Consider the following 21,654-nt stretch of genomic DNA (forward strand, 5'->3'; position numbering starts at 1 on the left):
CACCATCTAATTACAGAACATTGTCATCACCCCCATAAGAACCCCCATACCTGTTGAAGACAGTCCTCATTTCCCCACTTCTCCAGTGCCTTGTCTCCCCTGCCCATAACCATAACTTAATCTCTGCCTCTGCAGATTTGCCCACCCTGGACATTTCCTGTAAATGGAGTCATATAATATATGGCTGTTTGTGTCTGGCCTCTTTCACTTAGCATAAGGCTTTGTTTGTTTTTGAGACAGGGTTTTCCTATGTAGTCCAGGCTCTGATCCTCCTGCCTCCACCTACTGAGTGCTCGGATTACAGGCATGGCTACTACACTCAGCTAGTGTAAGATTTTTTTTTAATTAATTTTTTTTTTTTGCGTAAGATTTTTAAGACTACTTCATGGGTGTGGGCTTATTTTAGGTTGGTGAAAATATTTTGGATCAAGATAGAGATGATAGTTGCACAACATTGTGAATGTACTAAATGCTACTCTTTTTTTGCTGGGACTGGGATTTGAACTCAGGGCTTTGCACTTGCAAAGCAGGTGCTCTATATACTGGAGCCACACCTCCAGTATATTTTTGCTCTGATTATTTTGGAGGGGGCAGGGGAGCCTTTCGAACTATTTGCCCAGGTTGGCTTTGAACTGTGATCCTCCCAATCTCAGCCTCCCAACTAGCTAGGATTACAGGCACGAGTCACTGATGCCCGGCTAAATTTTAAAGTTGTTTCATTCTATGTTCTGTGAATTTTGCCTTAATCTTTGAGAAATAAGTGAAAAATTTCAAAGTAGATGGGCCATTTTACTGCATTTTGATGTCTCCAGGGCTAGGCCACTGTGTTGCTCAGTCATTGATTTTGCATAGTTTATTCATATATTCATTCATTCAACTTTACAATAGAATGTCAGTTTCAAGAAGTCAGGAACCTTGTCTGCACTATTCTCCTTTATTTCCCTAATGCCTGGAACAGTGCCTGGTGCAAAAGAAATGTTGGCATTTATTTTAAAAAGAAAAACTTAAGCCAGGCGCCAGTGGCTCACGCCTGTAATCCTACCTACTCAGGAGGCAGAGATCAGGAGGAAGATGGTTAGAAGCCAACCCGGGCAAACAGTTCGTGAGACCCTATCTCGAAAAAACCCTTCACAAAAAAGGGCTGGTGGAGTGGCTCAAGGTGTAGGCCCTAAATTCAAACTCCAGTATGGAAAAAAAAAAAATTTACAAATTTACTGAGTAATCACTATGTATCAGACTGGTACAATCTCAATTGTAGGATGAGATGGAAAAAAATAGGTGTCAATTAGCCTTACAGCTCACGAACCAGTTAAGGCTCAAGATTATTATTCATACATTAGGCTCCAAATCGCTAGATTATCAGGTTAGCTGGGAAGAGAGGGCCTGTGAAGGTCGCCCACTCACGAAGTCGGGAATTGCATTTAAATTTAAAGCAGCGAGATGGGTTGCTCAGCAACCAGGCTGAACTGGCGGGCGACAATACGCATGCGTACATGCATAGTTCACTTTGCGCACGCGCAGAAGCCTGCCTCAGGGTGGTCAGGACCTGACGGTTGCTAGGGTGACAGGAATACAATATGGCGGCGGAATCCTAACGCTCTCCAGCGAGGGGCCATCGTGGAGGTCCTCGCGCCTGACCCGGCCTCAGGGAGGTTGAAGGCAGGGTGCCACCCTTCCTGCCCTCTTCTTTTCCGTTTAGGGTCAGCAAGGGGTTGTCGCCGGCATCCGCATCCAGGATGAAGAGTGAGTGGGACCGGGGAGGGGGCTGAGGGTAGGAAGGGGCCTTATGGGTTGTCGTCGCCCTTGGTGACCGCGTGTGGGACCCCAGCCCCTCCGCCGTCCAGAGCCGGCGCCCCTGGGGAGCTCGAGGGTGCGGGACTGGGCTGATTGGGGTGGGGACTTTGGGGACTCAGAGCGCCCACCTGAGTCCCGCTCGGGCATCTATTGGTGCAAGGTTGTCATGTTGGAGTTTGGAGTTGAGTGGGTTTTTTTTTTGTTTTTTGTTTTTTCTTTTTAAAAAATATGGTGAATCTGAAATTTTTTTTTTTCTTGGAGTTTCGGCAGCAAGTATTGAGCACCCTAATGGCATGGGTTTGGTGTACCTTCGAGAGGACAGCTGGGCTGTGTGTTTTATTTTCTGAGTCGAGTAGTAGTGTTTTTATAGGAGCTTCGAAGCCGTTTCAGTGAATTAAATATGGTGATTTAGAAGTTGGGAAGTGAGGTAGTCAACCTAGAAAATGTAACGGGTTAAAAATGTTTACCTATGGCTGGATTTGTGAGTTATAGACAATCAAAAAGCAAGCAACTAGAATGGTTAGTTGTTTTTTTTTTTAACCATAACTGTCGTTATGTCGTATATCGATATAATTGTCGTTTATAGTTGTTAGCCAGCAGTGCAGAAAAATTCCAATCTTCTTTGCTATGCAGATTAAATTATGTTAGTGTAGTTACAATGTTAAATTTGCGTTAGATCCTTGTCAGGTAGCAATTTATATGTTGTAAATTGCATGCCATATTTAAAATGTTATCTCTTTCATCCTTTACAAGGCATTTTTATTTTCTTCTATTGGGTATTGTTTACATGTTTATCCTTTTCACTAAGGCGCTACAAAGCGTCATTAGAAGACCTACAAAAGATTTACACTTCTACCTATGGCATGTGCACTTATAGACACATATTTTGTATTATATTCCTTTTTCCTTTCCAAGTATTTTTTTTTATCGTTTTTACATTTACTTACATGTGTATATGTTATTTGGGACACCTCCTTCTCTCTTTTCCAAGTATTTAATTTGGAAGTGTTCAATTGTACAGAAAAGTTGCAAGAGTCACACTGAGTACTGATGAACACTTCACCTAATGCACCATTTCACCTTCTCTGTGTGCTCACTTTCACTCTGATGTTCTTTCTCTCTACTTATTTTCACTGAGATAGCTGTAGACATTATGGCATTTCACCACAATAATTCAGCATTCTGTAAGTATCTGCTTAAAGTACAAGGGCATTCACCTACACAACCCCATATTAACACACGGCTGTGCTAATACACGTACTATCTATATAATATACACATATCACATAACATTTTCAGGAAACCTAAGATTGCTACAATACAGTAAGCCTGCCTTACTTACATGTATATTACACCTGATTTTCACCAAGTGGGGTAAAAAAAAAATCCTGCTGGAATTCCTCAGCTCAGTGGATGCAGAGCCGCTCTCAGTCAGTCCTACGTTAGCCTCTTTTGTGTTTAAATTGTTCTGTGATCTGCTGAGTGTTCTCCTGCCCTTATTTTTGTGACAGTGTGCCTCCCCAAAAGCAAATGGTGCTCATAAAACAAAGAAAAGTGAATGTGCTTAATTTAAGTGATAAAGTGAAAACCTGAAATTTGTTGAAAGGCTACCTGTCTTTGTATATTAGATATTATTTAATACATTCTTTTAGATGGTCATTTGGTAGTTTTCAATTACTTGGTGTAACCCTTTATCCCCCTGGTTTAAGTCCTAACCATTAATTAAATACTTCACACATAGAAAACATTTCAGAAGAGGAAATCACAGAGACAATTCATGAAAGTAGAATGAACAAGCAGAGTGAGAAATGGCCAAATTGGACTTTTAGTTTGGGGTTAAAGACTGGGGCTGGGCATGATAGATTATAGTGTTGGTCTAGGTATGCTTTCTTACTTGTTCCCAGGTGCCTACGTGTTAGGGATGCATTGACCATTCTGTAGAGTGTTCCTCAATGTCTTTCCTTTTATTTTGCATCATTTTCATAGTAGGGAGCAAGGCATCCCACAGTGCACTTGTTAGGAGTGTGGACTTTGGAGCTGCAGACAAGGCAGCTTCAAATCCATTACTGACCTTTTTTGTGCAGTACTGGGACTTGAACTAGGGCCTATACCTTGAGTCACTCCACCATCCCTTTTTTGTGAGGGTTTTTTTTTTTTTTTTTAAGGTAGGATCTTGTGAACTATTTGCCTGGGCTGGCTTTGAACCTCGATCCTCCTAATCTTTGCCTCCTAAATAGCTAGGATTACAGATGTAAACCACTTGGGGGGCGGGGCAGACCTTTCTTATGCTGTTTTTTTTTTTTTTTAATTGTTTTGATTATGTATTGCTGAACAAATCACCCTCATTTAGTGACTTAATGTAACAACAACCCTTCTGTCTCCTGGTTCTATGGGTTGCCTGAACAGAACTAGGCAGGTCTTACTTGGAGTCTCTCCTGCATTTGCAGTCAGACAGATGTAGCTGGAGCTGAAGTCATCTTAACCTTTTTCTCATTCAGGTGTCTGGCAGTTAATGCTGACTGCAGTGTGGGTTGTCAGCCAAAACACAACATGAGGTTTTTCCATGTGACTTGGGCTTCCTCACAAAATGGCAGTTGAATTCTAAAGTAAACATCTGAGTATGGGGTGGAAGCCGCATAGCCTTGTCTGACTGAGCTTCAGAATGGCATAACGTCACTTCTACAGCCTCCCAGATTTAAGGAAAGAGCACAGATTCCACCTTTAAGTAGAGGACCAAGACTCACTGTAAAAAGAGCCTGCGTGGGATGGCTTGCATGTAGAGGCTGCCATCTTTGGAAAATAGAAATTTTTACAGTTATCTTTAAACAGGATAATAACTTTTATAGAATTATTTCAAAAATTAAATGAGACACTCGATGCAAAAATCATAGCACAGTGTCTGGTTCATAGTAAGTTAAGTTATTTGCTATCCCAGTGGATGGAAGGTAGGGATATACAGAGGGAAAGAATGAAAACACTGGTCAGGCCCTAACTTTGAAAAGTTTTATCCTTATCTAATTAGTTAGAGTTCCAGTTTTTTACTGTTTAAACTTTTTAGTGGGTTATTCAAACATACCTGCTTGTTAAAAAAGGAAGGGGAATAAGAAAGAGTAATGGGTGAATATGGTCAAAGCACATTGTGTGCATGTATGGACATGCCACAATGAAACCCCTTTGTACAATTAATATACACTAATTTTAAAAAAAGAAAAGAAAAAAATAGCATAAATAAAAATATTTAGTACACTGTTACAAATATAAGATTTGTTTTAAATAATTTTTTTTTTTGCTAAATTATCCACTAACTGGGATCATATTAATTTGTTGTAACTTGCTGGCATCTAAATCTAAAGAAAGCGGGAAAGCTGGTGGAAAACTCAAGGGCCTAGCAATCGTGAGGCCCTGAGTTCTCTAGTGCCACCAAAACCACAGAACAAAACAAAAGAAACAACAAGAAAGCAGGAAAAAATGATATGTTGTATTCACAGTGAGGTTTAAGGTGTCCCTCTTAAATGCCAGTGTTTGTATAGAATCAAACGAGGTATCTCAAATAGTTTTTCCATCTTCCTTCCTAACGTGCATATCACCTTTTTTTAGAGGTTGATGCATAAATAGCAACCTTTTTTTTTTCTTGAGGTACTGGGGCTTAAACTCAGGGCCTTCACCTTGAGCCACTCCACCAGCCCTATTTTTGTGAAGGGTATTTTCGAGATAAGTTCTCGTGAACTATTTGCCTGGTCTAGCTTCCAACCGCGATCCCCCTGATCTCTGCTCCTGAGTAGCTAGGATTATAGCGTGACCACCGGCACCCGGCAAATAGCAACTTCTTCTCTTGAAATAAACACAAAAGTGAGTAAAAGCAGTACTGGCTTTGTTATAAACTCAACTAGTAGGTTTCAAATTAGTCTCAGGGCCATCCCTACTTGGCTCAGTCAGGCCCGTTTAACATTTTCTACATCTATAGCCACAAATCGTCTATTTTCTGTGTGTGCATAGACACATTTATTGTATTTTTTCTGTGGTATACGTGATATAAAAAGACATATTCCTTAAGTAGATATCCCAGATGAAATGGAATGATATTAAATATGTCATAACTTGCTAGCAAGATGCTTCAGTGCAGCTGTTTGAAGCAGGCCTCAGTAATTCCACAGGTTTACCAGTATCATACACTCCTATGCACAGACTTACTGGGTTAGCCGGTGTGATTCAAATTTTAATGATTTTTTTTAACAGTACTGGGTTTTGAATTCAGGGTTTAATGCTTGCAAGGTAAGCGCTTTACCACTTGAGCCAGGCCTCCAGTTAAATTTTAGGAACTTTTGGATAATTTTATGTTCTTTTATGTTTTTACCATGTTTGGTGTTTCAGGCCACAGTTTTGCTCACTATATCAAGTAAATGAATTGGGTTCAGCCCTGTTTACTGAGCTCGTTTTAGTAATTTGGTTTGAGCTACTTAATCTCCTAAAGAGAATGTGAATTCTTTTTTTTTTAAATCGTGTTTCTATACATTTACAATAAAATATGTGAAATACAATTAACAAACCATACATTCAAATTAGCACCCAAAGAATGAATACATGGCAATAAATCTGGAAAGAAAATTACAAAAGTTACTCTGAAAATTACAAACCTTCCTTGAAGAAGATAAAGATTTAAATAAATGGAAAAACCATCCTATATTTATGAATCAGTAGGCTCAGTAATCAATAAAAGGGTAATATCCCAAACCTTTTATACATTCAATATCTGTCAGAATTTCAAGATGACAGATTAGAAGTGTCCACCATTTGGATTCCATTAATGAGAAGAGTCAGGTAACACAGGAGAGACTATATTCTGAAGAGAGACAGAGGGGAAGAGCATCAGGAATCGCAAAGAAGTAGCAGGATGACAGAAAAGCATGGAGAAACAGGAGCAGCCAACAAAAGCAGAAACCAGCCTCAATCCCAGTGTCTGGTTTCCCTCAAGGGGACGGAGAAGGGGAAGTTGAAGACCCAATCAGAAGGTAAGTCAGACAGTCCTGGAAAGAGACCAGCAGTTCTGTTGCAGAATGAACTGACACCCCCGAGGGGGTTTGGTTAAACAGTGACTGCTTTGGTGTGGAAGACTAGCCTCAGTGAAGGACATTCTGTTGCACCCTCATGTCTGAGAGCTATACAAGATGCAATTGAGAGGGCCTGTTGAGACTGAGGTACACTGCGGGGTTTGAAAACAAAGAACAATTACAGCTCAGGGAGTCTTGGGACCCTTTGCTCAGTGTGTGGGTGAGAGGGGGACATAGAGAGGGGTTGGGTCTGACATGGTCCCACGGAGAAGTTCAAACAACTGGGAGCTCCAAGCACTGAAGGACATGTAGTCACTGGTCCCACTCTCCATGTCAAAAAGCAAGTCCCAATGACAAGATCCCAGCAGAAACCAAGTACAGAGCCTGTGACTGCTTCACATGAAAATTAGTCAAAGCAAAAAAGAAGGTCACTTCATATTGATAAAGGATATGATCCATCAGGAGGAAATAACTATTGTGAACATACACAGATCAAACATTGGCATACCCAATTTCATAAAGTAAACTCTACTTGACATAACACAGAGAGATTCCAATACAATAGTATTGTGTGACTTTAGCTATGCCCACCAATAGATAGGTCATATAGACAAAAAAGTCATTAAAAGAAATTTCAGAATTAAGTGACACTACAGACAGAGTGGATTGAATAGATATATAGAGTACTGTGTCCAACAGCCAGAGGATGCATATTCTTCTCATCAGCCCCCAGAACATTCTCCAAAGCAGATCATATTAGGACACTGTGTAAGTCTTCACAAACACAAGAACATTGAAACGATTTCCTGTATTTTATCAGACTGTAATACAATAAAACTAGAATTCGATAACAAGAGACTAGAGAAAATATCCAAACATAAGGACACTGAATAAGACACTCTGGAATGACCTTTGGATTATCAAAAAATGAGGGGAATCAAAAAAATTCCTAATTTCAAACAAAAATGAAATCACATTCACCAGAACCTTTGGGACATAGTATTGGTAATGGTAAGAGGAAAGTTTACAGTTATGAGTGCCTTCATTAAAAATCAGATATACCAAATAAATAAACTAATGATGCACCCCAAGCTCTTAGAAAAATAAGAACAAGCCAAACCCAAAAGCGGCAGCCAGAAATAACATACATCGGCAGAAATTAAAGAAATAGAGAATGAAAGAGTGACTCAAAAAATAAATGAAACAAAGAGCTGGTTCTTTGAAAAGATAAACAAGATTGACAAACAGTCAAAGCAATCAACAGACAAAGACCCAAATTAATAAAATTAGAACTGAGCCAGGTACTGGTGATGGTTCATGTCTGTATCCTAGCTACTGGGGAGGCAGAGATCAGGAGGATTGAGGTTCGAGGCCAGCTAGGGGAACAACCATGAACCCCTAAGTCTGTGGGAAAACTATTTTTTTAGTAGTATGGGGTTTGAACTCACGGCCTTGAGAACTTGCTAGGCAGGCACTCTTCCACCTGAACGCCATACCTCAAAAATACCCAGCACAAAAAAGGATTGGCAGAGTGGCTGAAGCTGGTAGAGCACCTGCCTAGCAAGTGCAAGACCCTGAGTTCAAATCTTGTACTCCAGTACCTCAAAAAAAAAAAAAAATCTCCGGACAAAGAAAAGCCTGAGACCTTAGAGGAAGAACCCACACCAACGCTGCAGCGCCGGCTGACGCTAGGCTAACGCCGAGGCCTGGGTCGGCCACAGCCGGGTCTGGGGCTCCACCCGGCCCGTCCTCCCTGCGGGGGATGCCCCCCACTCACCAGCTTCTGGGGTCTCCCCGACCTCTCCCAGCACCCGAGGCCTGTGGAGGGCACAGCACTGGGCGCCTCTCTTCGCAGAGCGGCCCGAGAATGTGAATTCCTTGCAAATCCTAGTTGGGCTCAACAATTAACCTTCCTTCCATTCTTTGAGTTCTTTCAGCCCCTGCGTGCAGCTGCGTGGCTCTGGCGCATGTCACTTGCCTGGTTCAGATCTTTATAAGCAACACACGAATAAAAATGTTCGGACTTGAACGTGGCAAGTTTCACATTTCCCGAAAATATGAAACCTCCACTTCACGGGTCAAATAAAGCTTAAATTCCACATAAACAAGATTTGATTCAATAAACATGAGTAGAATGTATCTTCCTTATTCTGTTCTTTCATCCAGCTATGTTATTTTTGGGTCTTTTTTTTTCTTTCCTTTTTTGATGGCTCTTTATTCCTATTAACATGGGGGTAAGATTTTATTTAAAATAGTATAGCTTCAGGCTGGATGCTGGTGGCTCACACATGCAATCCTAGCTACTCAGGAGGCAGAGATCAGGAGGATCGTGGTTCAAAGCCAGCCTGGGACCTTATCTCAAACATACTCAACACAAAAGGGGCTGTGTGAGCAGCTCAAATGGTAGAGCAAATGTGAGGCCCTGAGTTCAAGCCCCAGCACCACAGGGAAAACCAGCCCAGGTCCACACCGTTCAGGGTTTGCCATTGTGCTTTGTGTGCACGTTCATGCTTTTCTGTGGAGAAAGGAGCTTTTCCTCGCTGTTTCTCTTTTGTCTTCTTGCCTGCATTCTTGTTTTACACCCCAGATTTTCCACCTACTGGAAGAGCATGAGGAAACCAGTGACGCTTCATCTACCACAGCTAGCTCCAGGACAGTGTGTTCCACTCTTTGCTGGCTGTGATGGTCTGGAGCCAGTTGGCACTCTCTCTGTCGGTGTATACTTAACCATTTTAAAGTTCACAGTTGACCTATTTTTTTTCAAAGCAAGTCTGCTTAATTTATTTGTCATAAAATGCAAATCAGAATTTATTGTGTAAGAGTCCTCCTCCTCCTCCTAAGTCTGGGTTCCTCAGGCCACAGCCTGGCTTTCAGCAGCTGGCCTTCATTCCTTCCTGGGAGCTCTGGGGTGTCTCCCTTAGACAGACATTGTGCCTTTCAGGCGGTGCATTCTGCTGTTGGCACTTAACCAACACTGCGTTCTTAAAATTTATGGACATTTAAAGTAATATATATTCACTGTGAGCATTGAACAATATAGAAAAGGATAATGAAGAAAATTCCTCATGGTAATCTCACCTAGATAGAAATGTAAAAAAAAAAAATTACATACTTACATCCAGTATCTTTCTTTTTCTTTTTCTGGAGGCTCTAGAGTTGGACCCTTCCTTGCCTCTTCAGGCTCTGGTGGCTCTAGGTGCTTCTTGGCATAGCAGCATCACTGCAGAGTATCTGCCTCTGTCTTCGTGTGGCCTCATCCTCTGGGCTTGTCACGTGTGTGTCCTTTTAATTATTATGAAAAACATGTAGCATTATTCTGCCCTTGAACCAGATTCTTTGGTCCATGCTATTGTACTGTTGGTCAATATATGCATACATATGTTTATAGTGGATTTCTAGAACTTTTTCACCTTGCATGACTGAAACTATCCATTGGACAGCAACTTCTCATGCCCTCCTCCACCTAGCTCCTGGCCACCAGTTCCCAGTGACCTCTGCTGAGCGTCCTCTCTGTGTCTAAGGACATATCATTAGATTTAGGGTGGTTGTTATCTCAAGATCCTTAATTATATAAGCAAGGATTGTGTGCAGACAAGATCGTATTCACAGGTTCTGGGACTTAGGGTGTGGACAAAGCATTTTGGGGGACTACCATTCAACGCGCTATACCTTTGTGTTTGTGTATCGAGTGTCAACAGTTGCTTCTTCCTTTATTCTCTCAGGAGTGGTGGAGCAGCTGCCACCTGCACATCCCTCTCAGGTCCTCACCTCCTCTGCTCTACTAGGATGTAGGGTGTGGTATTCTGAATGGTAATAGCGTGATTAAATACCATTCTGGGGAAAGTACTTTTCCCTGTTTCTGCAGGTGTATGATTACAAATAGGGTTTTCTCATATTGCATAGTGTGAAGCTGTGCTATAAGGAAGTGGGCGCTGAGAATTGATTATTCTGGGCGAGGTTGGAAAGTAACATTAAAGTCAGTGTTATGAGAATCACACCTCACCAAACTCCCTGTTGGCGAAGTTGGTTGGGTTTGTGTTAATGCTGTAGCAATCTGTTGGGGGAGGTCTTGGCTCTCCAAGTGTTGTCCCCACGGGGCCAGACCACAGGCTTATCCATGCACCTTGTTTGCTGTTGGCTATAAGTTTGCTGCTTTTTCAAAAAAAGTGCCTTGGCCTGGGCTCCTTACTTGTAAAGCAGCCCAATTCCTGCCCAAGAGTCATGGGCCTATCATGTCATCCTTGCGGGATTTTTGGGCAAAGAGATCTGATGCAAATATGCTGATGCTCCTAGGTTGCCTTCATTTGAATATGATTTGAGTGTACCCCAAGGCTTCCTGTGTTTGAAATTTAGTCCTCATTGTGAGGCACTAAGGAGGTGGAAACTTAACGTGACTATAGTGTTTAGAGGTGGGCTTTTGGAAAGTGATTAGGATTAGCTGAGGTCATTAGGGTGAAGCCCCCATGATTGAATTCTGATAGCCGTATAAGAAAGGAGAGGAAGACAAGGCAGATTCATACATACATTCACTCCATCTTTGGATGCCCTACGCTCCCCTGAGCATGCTGTCAGCAAGGTCAGCACTACATATGCATCCTTGAATCTTCAGAGCCATGGACCTAAGTAAACCTCTTTTCTTTATGAAGTCAGCCTGCCTTTGGTATTTCATATAATAGTGAAAAATGGACTAATACCTACACCTTTCTGTACTATGAATAATAAAGTACTTTGTCTCTGACCCAAGAGGCTTTCATCGTCTGTCAGCATCAATGAAATAAAAGCTAATTTGGTAACTTGTAAGTAGGGTAAAATCCAAATCTAAATATAAAATATGAATATAAATATGTTCAGAAAAATTCTAAATTGAATTTTTACAAATAAAGTCATTGTTTATCAAATAGCAGATTTTTTAGAAACATCAAGTCTTACAAATATGAATTGCTCTTCTCAAAAGTCTGTCACTGGGGCGTGGTGCTGTACACCTGAGAAGCTGAGGACGGGATTATGAATTTGAGGCCATCCTGGACTACATCATGAATTTGAAGCTAGCCTGAACTACATAGCAAGACCCTCTCGCAAAAGAAAGTCTGTCATTATATTTCTCTTTTTATAAATCATGATTTTATATATCAGATAAATTAGTTATGTGTGGCTTTCTAGGTGCTGTAATTGATAACTGTCCAGCTCTCAGGGGCTTTACACCAGAAAAATATTTTTCTCGTTCTTGTAAAGTCCTGTGTAGGCATTCCTAGTTGGACATCTTTCTTTTTCTTTTCTTTATTCATTTATTCATATGTGCATACATTGTTTGGCCATTCCTCCCCCCTGCCCCCTGCCACCTCCCTGTCCTACCACCCCCTTCACTTCTAAGCAGAACCTGTTCTGCCTGCTCCTCCAATTTTGTTGAAGAGAAGACATAAGCAATAGTAACAAAGACAAGCGTTTTTGCTAGTTAAGATAAGGATGGCTATACAGAGAGATTCCTAGCATTGTTTCCATGCACAAGTGTATTACAACCCAAATTGACTCATCTCTCCCAGACCTTTTCACTACTTCCTGGTCACCTTCCCATATTGACCACTGTCATTTTAAGGTTACTGTATTAGCTCTTCTGCAGTGGGGACATCAAACACTTTCAAGTTTTGGGTTTCCTACCTTTCCCTATTCCTCCTGTATGTGTTCTCCCCTTAGCGTGTGACCCAAGTCTGATAATATTACTGCATTTGTTCTAGATCTAAAGTTTGCATATGAAGGAGAACATATGATTTTTGGTTTTCTGAGCCTGGCTAACCTCGCTCAGGATGATGTTCTCTAGTTCCATCCATTTGTTTGCAAATGATAAGATTTCATTCTTCTTCATGGCTGAGTAAAATTACATTGTATATAAATACCACATTTTCTGTTTTTTTTTATATTATTATTATTCATTTATTTACACATGTGTACATTGTTTGGGTCATTTCTCCCCCTGCCCTCTGCCCCCACCCTCTCCCCCCTAGCCCCACTCACTTCCAGACAGAACCCGTTCTGCCCTTATCTCTAATTTTGTTCAAGAGAAGACATAAGCATAATAAGAAAGACAAAGCGTTTTTGCTAGTTGAGTTAAGGATAGCTATACAGAGAGATTCCTAGCATTGCTTTCATGTATAAATGTGTTACAACTCAAGTTGATTCATCTCTAACTGATCTTTACACTGGTTCCTGATCTCATGTTGACCTCTGTCACTTTAAGGTTTCTATATTAGTTCCTCTGGAGTGGGGACATCAAACGCTTTCATGTTTTGGGTTTTCTACCTATCCCCATGGCACCTGTATATGCTCTCCCCTTGTCATGTGACCCAAGTCGAACAACATTGCTGTATTTGCCCTAGACCTAAAGCCCGCATATGAGGGAGAACATACGATTTTTGGTCTTCTGAGCCTGGCTAACCTCACTCAGAATAATGTTCTCCAGTTCCATCCATTTACTTGTGAATGATAAGATTTCATTCTTCTTCATGGCTGAGTAAAATTACATTGTGTATAAATACCACATTTTCTTAATCCAGTCATCAATAATGGGGCATCTTGGCTGTTTCCATAACTTGGCTATTGTGAATAGTGCTGCAATAAACATGGTGTGCAGGTGCCTCTGGAGTAACCTAAATTGCATTCCTTTGGGTATATCCCCAGGAGTGGGATTGCTGGATCATATGGCAGATCTATGTTTAGGTTTTTAAGAAGCCTCCGTATTGTTTTCCAGAGTGGTTGGACTAGCTTGCATTCCTACCAGCAGTGTATGAGTTCCTTTTTCTCCACATCCTCACCAACATTTGTTGTTGGTGGTGTTTTTGATGATAGCTATTCTAACGGGTGAGGTGGAATCTTAGTGTGGTTTTGATTTGCATTTCCTTTATGGCCAGAGATGGTGAGCATTTTTTTCATGTGGTTTTTGGCCATTTGAATTTCTTCTTTTGAAAAGTTCTGTTTAGTTCAGTTGCCCATTTCTTTATTGGTTCATTGATTTTGGGGGAGTTTAGTTTTTTGAGCTTCCTGTATATTCTAGTTATCAGTCCTTTGTCTGATGTATAGCTCTGGCAAATATTTTCTGCCTCTCTGTGGGTGGTCTCTTCAGTTTAGAGACCATTTCTTTTGTTGTGCAGAAGCTTTTTAATTTTATGAAGTCCCATTTGTCCATCCTTTCTCTTAGTTGCTGAGCTGCTGGGGTTCTATTGAGGAAGTCCTTGCCTATACCTATTACTTCCAGAGTGTTTTCTGCTCCTTCCTTTACTAACTTCAGAGTTTCAAGTCTGATATTAAGGTCCTTGATCCATTTTGAATTGATACTAGTACAGGGTAATAAACATGGATCTAGTTTCAGTTTTCTGCAGGCACCTAACCACTTTTCCCAGCAACATTTGTTGAAGAGGCTGTCTTTTCTCCATCATATGTTTTTAGCACCTTTGTCAAAAATAAGGTGGACATAGCTGTGTGGATTCATATCCAGGTTGGACATCTTTCCTGAGTGGCTTTTTCACCATCTTTAACTCCTGAGGTCTCTCCTAAAAGACATCCGGCTAGTTGGAGGGAGGTGAAATCATGGAGAATTACTTGTAGAGGGTTTTGTTTTTCCTTTTTTGTTTTTGTTATGAAAAAATTTAAGCACACCAGCAGTTGAGAAAATACTGTGCAATAATGAGTCCTCATGTGTATCCACACCTAGTTTCAACAGTCGTCAACATTTTGCAATTCTTCCTACTTCTACATTTTTTGCTGGAGTATTCTCTTAAGCTATTCTTGTTATTGTTGATTTTTTTCAATAGTGGGGATTGAACCCAGGGCCTCATGCATACTAGGCAAGTGCTCTACCACTTGAGCCATTCCCCAGCACTTTTGTTTATATTTTGTTTTTGAAATAGGATCTTTCTAGCTTTCCCCAGGCTGGCCTTGAACTCTTGATCCTCCTGCCTCCACTTCCCAAGTGACCATTATATCTGGCTTGTCATTGATTTTTTAAAAAATAAAATAGTGCTCTCATTAAAAAAACCCAAAAAACATTATGGAAGTATCTAACTTAGAAAAAAAGACACCTATAATCTTACCTGTCAGTGTATGTTCACGTGGTGTGTTTGTAGTCTGTAAGACATCATTTTTAAAGATCTGTCTTCCTGTGTCATTCTTTTTTTTTTCCAAGTAAAGCAGGAGAGTTTATTGAGGTAGAAAAGTGTAGAGCAGGAGAATAGAGCCCCCGAGTGTGTGAGGGTGTCCCGAGAGAGTGCCCCACATCACTCTTCTAAACATTTATAGTGTATTACATCATAAGGATACACCACACTTAATTCATCCAGTTCCCTCTGGACAGTATTTGAGTTATCACATTTTTTCTTAGTAAATACTGCTTCACTAAAAAAAATTAAAATTATAAAAATGTTGTATAACATCCACCTACTACTTATACTTAAACAAGTATTTTTAACTTAGAATTGTCAGATCAAAGAGAATTCATACCTTATAGAATTGCCCTCCAAAAAAGACTGTGCCAGTTTATATGTTCAGTAACAGTACATGGGGAATGTATAGGAGTGTTTGAAATAAATCCAAATATCAGTTCCACCTGGAAGGACTTCACAATTTCTTGCTAACAGATAAGATCTTTTTTCCTTCCTTCCATTTCTCCCTCCCTCTCTCTCTACTCCCTTCCTCCCTTTTGTCCAGTGCCTGTCTTTGTGAAGGTAATCAGTAAAATCAGCCCACTTCCTCACCCTGATTCTCCCATACCTTCCCTGGGCTGGTAGACTGTGGACCCTTCATTCATGACAGGCAGCGGTTGCTGCAGGCACTAACTAGTTAATCACTGGCAACACTCTGTCATGGTACACCAAGCTTGCTCTCCCACATTCCTGCCTCTTATTGCCTCCTGATTGTTAGGCCAAGAGCTGCTTAAGTGTAGTACCCCTTTAAGGTACTCATTTGGTGTTGGCCAGAGAAACCACTGTAGGTATTTCAAGCAGGAGGGCATTTAACACAGTGAATTTGAGGCTTACAAAACCAGTGTCTGGGCTGGGGGTCATGGTGTTGGCAACAAAGCCAGGGACAATTAGGACACATGGGAATTGCAGGAAAGTGCTGCAGATGACCTGGGCTTTCTGTTAGAACTAGGGAGAATGAATTTCAGGAGAATGCTGAGAGGCTGCTGCTGGTACTAGGACACTTGCTCAGTGCCAAAACCCATGCCCCTGACCACTCCTGCTAGAACAATTCCTGCCTCTGCTCACTGGCCAGGGATTCCTCCTGTACAAGGGAACACCCAACTGGGAGAGCAAGACATGGTACCTCATCTCCAACACGCAGCTCAGCTTCTCCTAATGTGAAGGCAACACTAACCTTGCCAAAAATCAGAGAACCAATCCTCAATATTATTGCTGTGAAATTACCATAAGATAAAAAGATCGTTGTCTAGAAATGAATGTAAAATACATGCATAAATAAAGTTTATTTTTAATAATTATTTTTACTTGTAGACTATAAAGCAATTGGCAAAATAGGAGAGGGAACATTTTCTGAAGTTATGAAGATGCAGAGCCTAAGAGATGGAACCTACTATGCATGTAAACAAATGAAACAGCACTTTGAAAGGTAGGTGATGAAGGGCACGGTTGTGACTGAATATGGACAACATTTGAACCAATAAGCACAACTTAATGTCAGTGGAAAAACTGTGTCCACTCTGTGATATGTAAGATTCAGTCAGATTTCTGTGGACAGGATTATGGGCTGATGTTATGTTCATTATGCTGGAGTTTTCTCTTGCCCAGGTTTACTTTACTATCAGTCGTAAACGACTGCAGAAACTGGGAGTTGTAAAAGCACACTTCACTTTAAACAGTTGTGTCTGTGATGGATTTTTATAAATAAACTTTAGCCTAAATGTATTAGTAGTCCTTGCACTTTCATTTCCTGTGAATCAACTTACATATTTATACACTGAAAAATAACTTCCTGGTAGGGAAATTTATTCCTGGAATTGGTTAACTGCTGTTTGTGGGAAAGGGAGCTATAATTCCAGATTGTTTTTTGTTTGTTTGTTTTTTTGGGCAGCACTGGGGATTGAACCAAGGGCCTTGAGTGCTAGGTAAGCACTCTGCCACTTGAACTGTGCCCCAGCCCTTTTGTTTGTATTTTGTTTTTGAAATGTTGGGAGTCTCACTATCTTTGCCTATGCCTCCCAAGAAGCTGGGATTACAGACATATACTACCACACCTGGTTTATAGTATGAGGTTATTCTTTGCCCTTCAAAGCCTTGGGGTTTGTCAGCTTCTCAACATACATTACACCAGTGAGTTAAAAACAGGACACCATTAAGCTGTTAGAATGAGAAAGTAAATGCTGGCTTTGTTGTAATCACAAATTTTAAGTTTTAAATCTCAGCTTTTTTTTTTTTTAGCTTTGCTGTGCTGGGGATTGAACTGGTGGCCTCATGCATGCTGGGCAAGTGGTCTACCACTTGAGCTATTACCCCAGCCCTTTTGATGTAGTTTTTGAGGCAGGGTCTTGCTAACTTTTCCCGACTGGCCTCATACTCAAGATTCTCCTGCCTCCCATCTTCCGAGTGACTGGGATTATAGCGCAAACCACCATGCTCAGCTCCCAGTTTTTTAATATATCAAAGGAATTAATGCTCCAAATATCCAAAGCAGTTTTTAAGAAAACATGATAATTCTCCCATATTAGTGCAGAGCCTTCTGAAGTGTTTGGGGTATAGAATGTGATTTCAGACTCTTCATATAAAAAGTTGTTTTTCGGATGATGAAAGGATTATTGACAGTTAATCTTGTCAAAGGTTTGAGAACCGTCATTTACTCTTACGACATCGGCCAGGGTGGTTGTTACCACCTCTCTGTTGTACATTAGGGAAGGCACTCAGAGGGCTGAGATGTCTCACATGCTGGGTTATTGGGTGTGTAGTGGCAGATCCCAGTCCACCTTTCGCTGAGGCAAAGCCCCAGAGCATGCGATGCTCACCTACCTGTCCAACTCTGAAGCTGCTGAATTTTCTCTTGTCTTCTGGCACTTCTTTCTCTAGGTACTCTGCCTTCTCTGTGGCAGTCTCCTCCATTCCCATCTGTACCTTTAAACTACTCATGAGAGATCACATTGTACTGATGGTTCTGTATTGAAAGAGCAGACTCCTAGCCAGACGCCAGTGGCTCACACCTGTAATCCTAGCTACTTGGGAGCTGAGATGAGGAGGACCAAGGTTCAAGGACAGCCTGGGCAAATAGTTCACAAGACCCCATTTCCAAAATCACCAGAGCAAAATGGACTGGAGATATGGCTGAAGAGGTAAAGCACCTGTATTGCAAGTGTGAAGCCCTGAGTTCAAACCACAGTCCCACCAGAAAGAAAGAAAAAAAAAAAGCAGACTTCTTTTTCTTTTTAATTTTTATTTTATTCATATGTGCATACAATGTTTGGGTCATTTCTCCCCCCTTCCCCCATCTTCTCCCTTACCCACCCCCTCTCCCCCCCTACCCCCTCGCTACCCGGCAGAAACTATTTTGCCCTTATCTCTAATTTTGTTGAAGAGAGAGTATAAGCAATAATAGGAAGGAACAAGGGTTTTTGCTGGTTGAGATAAGGATAGTTATACAGGGAGTTGACCCACATTAATTTCCTGTGCATGTATGTTACCTTCTAAGTTAATTATTCTTGAACTAACCTTTTCTCTAGGTCCTGGTACCTTTCTCTTATTGGCCTCAGTTGCTTTAAAGTATCAAAAGCAGATTTCTGAGACAGGCCCCCTTGAGATACTCACATTAACCCAAGGTAGCTAGTTCAGGATGCCAAGCAGGTCTTGATGCCTTTGTCCCTTAGGAGAGGACTGAAATCCTTTCAGGTTCCCATTGTTAGCTTCAAGGGGGAGAAGAACTTAAAGGTAGCATGATGTGCCACCTGCTATTTTAGTGAAGAGACAAATATAAAGTGGGCTGGACAAGCAGCCCCCAGACTTTAGGAACTTCCTAGATTATAAGTGTGTCAGCGTAGGTTATGTTCACTCTTAAGAGATCACCCTGGGTCACAGATGTGCCTCCGTCAGGAAGACGGAGGTTCCTGGAACACATTTTAGGATGGTTTCTGACAAAGCTTAGTGTGTTGTAAGGAGCAGTTCTTTGGTGGAAGGGAACTGTCTTGGTCCATTTTCTATTGCTGGTAACACAGACTAGGTAAGTCATGCAGAAAGGGTTGATTTCGACTCACAGTTTTGACCAGGCCCAGAGGCCACATCCAGTGGTGCCCTTCTTACTGGCAGAACCTTGAAGTGGTGTAGGGCATCACATGGCAGTTGACAGGCAGCATTTGTGTGTCAGCGGTCCCTCCTCCTTCTTATAAAGTCACCAGGATTCAGTCATGGGGACCCCACCATGATGACTTTAGATAGTCCTGATCACATCCCAAGGGCCTGCATCAATAGCTTTCCTCCTTCCTCATACTTCACAATGGGATTGCATTTTAACATTCAAACCGTAGCAAGAATGCTTAATTTATCTAGAGGAGGAGTTCTCTTACTTCCCCAGCCCCTTGGGAGGATGTGGGGTTGCCTAAGGGATGTGTTTCTTGTTGGTGAAGCACATCCTGGATCTGCCACCTGCCAGGTTCCCAGCGAACCAGCATGCCTTGTCTACCTGAGCCTTGGCCTCCCTTTCATGAGGTGCTTGAGGACTAATGGAAGGCATGAACAGAAAGCTGGCAACATGGAGCCCTTGTAAATAATGTCCAATAGACAGTGGCCTTCTTTACTATTTGTGGTCATTTGTTATGTTTCAGAAACAATTGATTCTTGGACTTAACTTTAAAAGCAGTTGATGAGAACACACTTTTTCTTTAAAACCCTGTAATAAGTAAAGGACTTGAATAGAATATTGCTGAGTAGGTGTTACTTTTTTTTCTTTTTAGCTTCCCTCCCTTCTCTCCCCCTGGGTTACTTAATATTTTAAAAAATAGTTTGTGCTGGTGGCTCACGCCTGTAATCCTAGCTACTCAGGAGGCAGAGATCAGGAGGATCATGGTTTGAAGCTAGCCATGATCCTCCTGTGAGACCCTAACTCAAAAAAACCCATCACAAAAAAGTGCTGGTGGAGTGGCTCAAGGTGTAGGCCCTAAGTTTAAGCACCAGTATTGCAAAAAAAAAAAAAAAGTATATATAGTATGTATTGGGTTGGTAGCAATAAGACTTAGTTTCAGTTTCTATTGTATAAATCACAGTTTTGCATATTGGCTTTACTTGAATGAAGTACATTTGCTCTAGGCCGGTGGTATTTTTTGACTGTTTTCTGTATAGGATCAGTGAGTCCAGTGCTTAGTTTTTTTGGGAGCACTGGGGTTTGAACTCAAGGCTTCACACTTGCTAGGCAGGCACTCTATTACTTGAGCCATTCCTCCAATCCTAGTCCTTAGTTTTGACAGGCATTTGTCATGTACCTTAGGAAAGCATGACCTGCTAACCCAGGGAAAATTTGGACTCTGTGTGCCATTTTGTGAGTTCTCATTACTCTTTACATAACATATGCTAAACATCGTAAGAGAAATCTGGGTACCTGTGGTTCATGCCTATAAGCCTAGCTACTTGAGAGGCTGAGAGACCCTCATCTCAACAGCTATGCAGGAGGCTGAGATGGGGGGGCGGAGGGGGAGGGAATCTTGGTTCCAGGACAGTCCTAGCAAAGAAGGTTTGTGAACCCCATCTCAGTGGAAAAAAGCTGGATTGGTGGCACGTGCCTATCATCCTAGCCACAGCCAGAGGCTTAAAATTGGATCATGGTCTGGCAGCAAGACCTTGTCTCCAAAACAACCAGAGCAAAAAGAGTTGGAGACATGTCTGAAGCAGTAGAGTGCCTGCCTAGCAAGTACAAAACCCGGAGTTCAAATCCCAGTATCTCATAAGAGATTGTATTCCCATATTATCATTATTTTTTGTTCCATTGTTTCAGCTCTGGCCCTTTCAGGTTAGTGCTTGTGTACTTTTTTTTTTTTGACATGCTCTGTCCTTTTTCTTTTCCTCTCTTTTAAATACTATTTTTTTGGACTCTTTTCCCTGCTCCAGTCCTAGAACCCACTGTTTATTCAAGGAACCTTGCTTCCTTTGTTGGAGAAAGGTGTTTAGAAACCAAGATCATGGAATTGGGTATGCTCATTGCTACTGGAGTGTTGATACTTCAAGGCCCTCGGCAGACAGAGCCAGTAACAAAGTGCACATGTAACTCCTTCTCTTGTCTTTCTCCCTTTTTCTCTCTTCCCTACCCATTTCTATCCAAATAGGCATGAATACATATAATTAAATGACTGGCTGAGTAGATAAATTGGGATGAAGGAGCAGTTCTTCCTCATGGAGGAACTTCGATTAGTAGATGTGGGAGAGAACTGGACAGTCGTCATGACAATACCACACTAAGGACTCCTGCAGGCGAGATCCAATAATGGGTGCTAAAGCAGAATTGCTGCACAGCCCCAGAATACTATCTCCCCCCCAGATATTATTTTAAAAATTTTGGTGGGGGAGAAGGGGGAGATAATCCAAATAATGTATGCACATGTAAGTAGTTGTAAAAATTATAAAATAAAAATTTAAAAAGTTTTTTGTGGTACTGAGGTTTGAATTCAGGGCCTTGTGCTTGCTAGTAGGCAGGCACTGTACCCCCTGAGCTAGGCTCCTAGTCCAAATTTAATTTTTTTAAATTTATGCACAGCCCTAAAATAGTATCTCCCCCCAGATACTAATTAAACATTTTTTATGGTACTGGGATTTGAACTCAGGGCCTCATGCATCCTAGGCAG

General features: G+C 41.4%; 1 protein-coding gene across 10 annotated transcripts in view; it reads left to right on the forward strand.

Moving 5' to 3' along the window:
• The first annotated feature begins 1,533 nt into the window (after window positions 1–1,533).
• Mok (MOK protein kinase) overlaps window positions 1,534–21,654 on the forward strand; it is a 55,054-nt gene continuing 34,933 nt past the window's right edge. For 5 of the 10 annotated variants that reach the window (XM_020178842.2, XM_074067136.1, XM_074067138.1 and 2 more), the window contains exons 1-2: window positions 1,534–1,743; window positions 16,343–16,457. In XM_020178842.2, coding sequence (XP_020034431.1) covers window positions 1,737–1,743; window positions 16,343–16,457 — 122 coding nt within the window. In that variant the 5' untranslated portion in view covers window positions 1,534–1,736. Of the gene's footprint in view, window positions 1,744–16,342; window positions 16,458–17,915; window positions 18,166–21,654 lie in introns of those variants that run through there. The other 5 variants (XM_074067141.1, XM_074067142.1, XM_074067140.1 and 2 more) reach the window with 5 other exon arrangements.

This window comes from Castor canadensis, chromosome 3 (assembly GCF_047511655.1).
Source record: "Castor canadensis chromosome 3, mCasCan1.hap1v2, whole genome shotgun sequence".
In the NCBI taxonomy this organism is placed as follows: Eukaryota; Metazoa; Chordata; class Mammalia; order Rodentia; family Castoridae; genus Castor; species Castor canadensis.